Source organism: Cebus imitator, unplaced genomic scaffold (assembly GCF_001604975.1).
Source record: "Cebus imitator isolate Cc_AM_T3 unplaced genomic scaffold, Cebus_imitator-1.0 Scaffold145, whole genome shotgun sequence".
In the NCBI taxonomy this organism is placed as follows: domain Eukaryota; kingdom Metazoa; phylum Chordata; class Mammalia; order Primates; family Cebidae; genus Cebus; species Cebus imitator.
Window position 1 is genome coordinate 4065487 of NW_016107460.1, and position 6980 is coordinate 4072466.

A 6980-nucleotide genomic window follows, 5' to 3' on the forward strand; every position below is an offset into this window, starting at 1 on the left:
AAAAAAAAAAGACTCAGTTTCACCATGTTGGTCAGGCTGGTCCTGAACTCCCGACCTCAGGTGATCTGCCCGCTTTGGCCTCCAAAGTGCTTGGATTACAGGCGTGAGCCACCACGCCCGGCCTTAGTTTTGCCTTTTTTAGGCAAAATATTTATTTTCCAGAATGTCACAAAGATGGAGTCACAGAGCTTGCAGTCTTTGTGTCAGAGTTCCTTCCTTTTGCAGGATGCGCTGGAGACCGGCCCACGCCACTGCCCCTCTCAAAGGTCCACGCCTGTTTGCTGCTCAGAGGCGCTGCGTGGCAGGGACCCCACAGTGTCTCTGTCCACTCCCCAGGTGTGGGATATTAGGGTCTTTGGTTTTCGCCGATTGCAAATAAGCCCGCTACAAACATTCATATGCAGGTTTTCACGTGAATCTGTTTTTGCTTCTCTTGCTGGATACCGAGGAGCGGGCTTGCTGGGCGTCCGGCTCTGCTGCTGAACGTTTCCCATCCTGCGTTCCCGGGGGCGGCATCAGGGTTCCAGCTGCTCCTCACCAGCGCTTGCTAGCGTCAGGCTTTTCGCTTTATAAAATCATCAGATCTCATGAGAATCGACTCACTAGCACGAGACCAGCATGGGGGAAGCCGCTCCCACAATTCAACCACTTTCCTCCCTTGACACCTGAGCATTACAGAGCCCTCTCTCCACGCGTGGGGTTAGTTTGAGATGGAATCTGGGTGGCGACACAGAGCCAGGCTGCGTCCGGGGACTTATGCTTCTCCAACTGCCATGGCCTTACTCGTTGAAAAGACCGTTCTTTCTCCAAGCAATTACCTTTGCCCCCTCTGTCCAAAACCAGGTGGCTAACATTGTGTGTCTATTTGTGGACTCTCTTGTTCCATTGGGTCTCTCTGTCTAGCACCACATTGGTTGTCACTGTACTTTATAGTGACCTCAAAATCAGGTAGTGCAAGTCCTTGACGTGTTTTTCTTTTGAGCCAGGGTCTCGCTCGGTCGCCAGGCTGGAGTGCAGTGGCGCGATCTCAGCTCACTGCAGCCTCCGACCTCCTGGCTCAAGCGATTCTCCTGCCTCTGTCTCCTGAGCAGCTAAGTTTTGTATTTTTCGTAGAGGTGGAGTTTCACTCTGTTGGCCAGGATGGTCTTGATCTCTTGACCTCGTGATCCACCCACCTCAGCCTCCCAAAGTGCTGGGATTACAGGCGTGGAAATTTTTTTTTTTTTCAAAGTTGTTTTGGTCGCTTTAGGTCCTTTGGATTTCCATATAAATGTTACAATAAGCTTGTCAATTTCTGTTAAAAAATCTTCCTGGAATTTTGGTTGGAATTGCATTGATCCATAGTTAGTTCTGGGAGACTCCACATTTTAATGAAGTCTTCCAATGGCTAGTTCCCACAGTTCAGAGACTCTGCTTGATGGCCAGGTGCGGTGGCTCATGCCTGTAATCCTAGCACTTTGGGAGGCCGAGACGGGGGTATCGCCTGAGGTCAGGAGTTTGAGACCAGCCTGGTCAACAAAGAACTTGGTGGGCTGGGTGAGGTGGCTCACGCCTGTAATCTAGCACTTTAGGAGGCTGAGGTGGGCAGACAGGGTGAGTTCAGGAGTTCAAGACCAGCCTGGGAGACATGGAGAAACCCTGTCTCTACAAAAAATATAAAAACTAGCTAGGTGTGGTGGCGTGTGCCTGTCGTCTCAGGCACTAGGAGCTGAGGCAGGAGGATTGCTTGAGCCCGTGAGGTCGAGGCTGCAGTGAGCTGTGACTGCACCACTGCACTCCAGCCTGGGCGGCACAGCGAGACCCTGTCTCAATAAAATAGATTGAAAAAGAACTCACTTTGATATTAGCTAGTGCCAGCGAGGCTGGCTACGCCTTGTGATGCAGGTGGGAAACCCCAGCACGTGCCCCGTGGGAACTCACACACGGGCTGGAGCGGGGTGCAGTGTGGCCGTGTACGCAGCAGCGTGCACCACAAATGCTCCCAAGCGTGCGCTGGAGGGAGGAGGATCTTGAACCTGAGGCTCGCTCAGGACAGGAAACGCCGCACGCACGGGGTGAGGACAGGAAGGGCGGCTGGCATACGCCGCGGTGAACCGGCCAGCTCCAGGGCGAGGAAAACGCAGGCCACAGACACAGGAGGAGCCGGCGGTTCCCAGATCTCCACTCGTTGGAAAACTTTCCAGAGAGGTGAGGAGGAGACGCGAGCGCTTCCCGGCGGCGGAGGGGTGGAGGGTGGGCGGCGCAGGGGCGGCAGGGCCCTCCTGTATCTCGGCGCCCCTTCCTGCTGGTGCGAATCTAACACAGCTGCAGAGGTAGACAGAAGCCCCCGAAGTGCAGCCCGTCCAGAGAGCACCGAGGAGCCTCTTCCCACCCGCGGGCCACCTGCTGGGCCAGTGCTGGAGGTTGCCTTCGAGCCTTGTTAGCGTCAACGTGAGTGCACATTTCGATCCGCTCCAAAACAACACTTAGTGGCACATATGAGCGTTTTCTTGCTTGACCATCACTTACCATCGAAGGCCTGGGAAGGTTCTCTACTTTCCAGCCCTCCCCTGGCCTCTCAGGGCCCTGGAGTGCTGGCCTGGGGCCCTCACTGCCGGCTCACCTTCGGGCTCTGCCTCCCCCTGCAACTGGTCCAGCTTCTCCGCCGCCCTCCGGCTCTGCAGGTCCACCTGGGAGAACTCGTTGCCCTCCAGCGGCTGCTCAGAGATGCTGGTGGCGGCTTTGTCGTACACACTTTTCTCCTCGTAGATCAGAAGGCTGCTCTAGGGAGGGAAACGTAGCGTCCAGCTTCGATGTTTCCCACCTCCTTTTCCTGTTCAGCGGCCAGGACTCCCGGGACAGGCATGGGGGCCTGGGGCCTGGCTCCAGCGTGGCCCCTCAGCTGCCTCCTTGCTGACCCCACCCTGTCTCACCCTTCCTGGTTGTGGGTCACGGTAGCAGCTCGCCCAGAGGCTCAGGGTCACCCCTCGGCCTCCCTCCCTCCCTCTAGGCCGGGTGGGCAGGGTTGCGCTGCCCCAGTCTGGGAGTGTGGAGCCATGTCTTCCTCTTGGTCCGACCCGCCTTTCTCCCTGGCTGGCTGGAGGCTGAGCCTTCCCTCTGCCTGAGCCCTGGGCCACCCCTGCCTGTGACAGGACAAGACACACTCACATTTGGAACAGGTGCAGCTACAGCCATGGAGTGCACCTGTCCAGCCCTCCCACCCCCACACCTGGGGCTTCAGAGGCCTATCGGGGGAGGCTGGGTCTCCTGGGGCCCTCAGGCCTGGAGCTGCTGGCCAGCGCCCCTGCCACTGCATGCCTGAGAAAGGGGGTGTCCTGCTGCCACCGCTCCTGAGGCCAGGTGACCGCAGGTGTCCTACGGAAGCTTGCCTCTCCTGCTTAGGCCGGTTTGAGGAGACCCGGCACTCCTCATGTCCTCCCAGGCCCACTGCAGACACCCTCATATCATCACCCCTGTTCACCCACATGGGACTACATTTGGGGGGTGGGGCCCCACACTCCCCTTGGCCGAGCGCACACTCACTAATTTCAGGATGGACTGGGAGCCGTCCACCTCGCAGGGCTCTGAAGCTGGCAGGATCTTGAAACTCGTGCCCAAGCCCCCGACGTTGGTCAGCGTGATGGTCCGAGACGTGGTCTCTCCCACCACGTAGCTGCCGAAGTCGATGAGCTCCTTGTCAAGGGACAGCTGCCAGAGGACACAGAGTGAACCCAGGGCCACATGCCAGGCCACAGGGAGCGTGAGGCCTGCGCATGGCTCCAGGCAGGGCTGTGGCCAGCATTTGTGTGTGCCAGGCATGCACAGCCCGGTGTGCAGTTCAGTCCAGAAGTCAGATGTGTCGCTTGTGACCAGGTGCACACGCGGGTCTGGTTTTAAGAACATCAAGCGGGAACCCGCTTCCGAGAGTGACCGGGTTCACTGGGAGGACGCAGGGCCCGGACAAGGAGATTGGGCACGGGGCTTTGGAGGTCCTGAGCAATGGTGTCACTCCTGGGAGAGATCAGCCATGCTCGGGATGCACGTACCCAGGGCACGTCCTTCCAGAACGGGAGCACGCCCTCCATGGCGGTGCCTCACCACGCCTGCCGTGGGCCACGAGCCACAGAAGTGTGGGTCACTGGCTAAGGACGCAGGCTGGGGCTGAACCTCGGCTCTGCCCAAGGGCCCCCCTCGAAAGGCTTTTCTGGGCTCTGAGTTTGGGGGTCCGGGGACTCCCCACTCTGTGCTCCTGCTCCAGAAGCAGGACTGGGGGCCGCCGATGCAAATGGATGTGGTTGGCAGAGAGTGGCCGGGATCCAGACAAAGGAGGCCGCCTCCCTCCCTCATGCACCGCCGGGGTCCTGTTCGCCCCTTGCTCAGACGGGGGTTTTACTGTTTTGTTTGTTTGTTTTTTTAATTAAAGACGGGGTATGGCCGGGCGCAGTGGCTCAAGCCTGTAATCCCAGCACTTTGGGAGGCCGAGGCGGGTGGATCACGAGGTCAAGAGAACGAGACCATCCTGGTCAACATGGTGAAACCCCGTCTCTACCAAAAATACAAAAAATTAGCTGGGTATGGTGGTGCGTGCCTGTAATCCCAGCTACTCGGGAGGCTGAGGCAGGAGAATTGCCTGAACCCAGGAGGCGGAGGTTGCGGTGAGCCGAGATCACGCCATTGCACTCCAGCCTGGGTAANCAGGAGGCGGAGGTTGCGGTGAGCCGAGATCACGCCATTGCACTCCAGCCTGGGTAACATGAGTGAAACTCCATCTCAAAAAAAAAAAAAATAAATAAATAAATAAAAAATAAAGACGGGGTTTCACCGTGTTCGTCAGGCTGGTCTTGAACTCCCGACCTCAGGTGATCCTCCCACCTTGGCCTCCAAAGTGCTTGGATTACAGGCGTGAGCCACCACGCCCGGCTTGTTTGTTTGTTTGTTTGAGACAGAGTCTCACTCTGTTGCCCAGGCTGGAGTGCAATGGTGTGATCTCAGCTCACTGCAACCTCCACCTCTTGGGTTCAAGTGATTCTCCTGCCTCAGCCCCCTGAGTAGCTGGGACTACAGGTGTCCGCCACTATGCCCGGCTAATTTTTTTTTTTCTATTTTTAGTACAGTTGGGGTTTCACCATGTTGGCCAGGATGGTCTAAATTTTGTGACCTTTTGGTCCACACACCCCCGCCTCCCAAAGTGCTGGGATTCCAGGTGTGAGCCGCCTTGCCCAGTGGGTTTTTACAGCCCCTGACCAGGACGCTCCCCTGGAGAAGCAAGGCCTTGCACAGGGGAGCCGAAGGGTCGGGAGAGGCCGGGCTGCTTGGCCGGACACCCGGGGCCACACCACACACGTGCTCCCTGATGTGGATCCGGAGCGGAACCGGCCAGCACCAGACTCCTGCTGCGCTCCCAGGCTGAGCAGGAAGGAACCGAGGCCCAGCCGTCCGCGGGACAGGACTCCTTGGTGCCTCCGGCCCTGGGGCTCCACGTCCTGGGCCTGAGTCTTGGTTCACCACCAGCCTGCACAGCGGAGTGCCGCCCCGACCGACCGTCACTGCTCGGAGGAGAAGGCAGAGGCCACGGGACAAGGGGTTGCTGGGGCGCCCTAGGACGGCGGCAGTCCCTGCAGGAGCCCAAGCGGGGCTGCAGCTGCCAGGGCCATGGCGAGGCCACTTGAGTGCCAAGAGGAAGGGACACTGAAGTGACTGGAACACACCAAACACGTAAGCATCAGCAAGTCCACGAAGAAACAGAGAGAAAAAAGCCGCCACAGTGACTGTCATCCCCGCCCCTCCCCACAGCAACAGCAGTGAAGAAGGAAGATGGAGGGTTACTCGGGTGCTCATCAAAGGTGGCTCGGAGGCCGGGCGCGGTGGCTCACGCCTGCAATCCAAGCACTTTGGAGGCCAAGGCGGGCGGATCACCTGAGGTCAGGAGTTCAAGACCAGCCTGACCAACAAGGTGAAACCCTGTCTTTAAAATAAATAAATTAATAAATTAAAAAAAAAAAAAGGTGGCTTGGGGGCAGTGTGGCCTGGATCACGGGTGACCGTGAGGGCGCCTGCCGATCTTGCTGGGCGGACACAGAGCTTGGTCTCTGCCCTTCCCCTGCCCCACTCGTTCCTCCTCTCCCTGCTCCCCCGTCGCAGGCCCTGGCCGTAGGACCTGCCTTAGCCCATGAGTTCTTAGGAGATGCAACGTCCCCACCAGCCTCCGGGAGATGCTTGTGCTGCCGTAGCCACCGCCCTGGAGTCTGGCCTGGATGGGGTCGGCCGCAGGGCCTCACGCTCACAGCTGAGCCAGGAGCCATTTGCCATGTGGCAGGTTGGGTGCAAGCTAATTACTCGGGAGGGACAATAATGAGTGGGTCCCTGGTTTACTGGAGATGCACGCTGACGTGTCTAAGGGTGGAGTGTTGAATACTACAATTTTTTTTTTTTTTTTAGATGGAGTCTCACTCTGTGGCTGGAGTGCAGTGGTGTGATCTTGGCTCACTGCAACTTCTGCCTCCTGGGTTGAAGCAATTCTCATGCCTCAGCCTTGAGAGTAGCTGGGATTACAGGCACACGCCACCATACCCAGCTAGCTTTTGTATTTTTAGTAGAGATGGGGTTTCACCATGTTGGCCAGGCTGGTCTTGATCTTCTAACCTCATGATCTGCCCACCTCGGCCTCCCAAAGTGCTGGGATATAGGTGTGAGCCACCGTGCTCGGCTGAGTGTTACGGTTTTACCAATGTACTTTGAAGTGGATCAGCAACAACAGATAGAGCAGTGGGTGGACAAGCTGCGGTGTCCGCGGCCGACGACGGTCTTCCGCGTGGCAGGTATGTGGAGCCTCAGTGTGCTGCTCTCTCTGTTTCCCACTAGGCTTGAAAGTTTTCTTAATTCCAAAGAATGAATGAGGGGCCCCCAAGAGCTGCAGGAAGGACCGGTGCCTTCTCACGTTGTGGGAAATAGAAAACTTCCTTTTAAAAGTTTCTTTTCTTGTTAAAGAATAAATGTGCTAA

General features: G+C 57.5%; 1 protein-coding gene across 3 annotated transcripts in view; it reads right to left on the minus strand.

Moving 5' to 3' along the window:
• The window catches only part of CFAP74 (cilia and flagella associated protein 74), a 68743-nt gene that overhangs the window by 26963 nt on the left and 34800 nt on the right, over positions 1-6980 (minus strand). For all 3 annotated transcript variants that reach the window (XM_017542629.2, XM_017542628.2, XM_017542627.2), the window contains exons 16-17: positions 3523-3687; positions 2603-2762 (exon numbers count right to left, since the gene is read on the minus strand). In XM_017542629.2, the coding sequence (XP_017398118.1) occupies positions 2603-2762; positions 3523-3687 (325 nt within the window). The remainder of the gene's footprint in view (positions 1-2602; positions 2763-3522; positions 3688-6980) is intronic.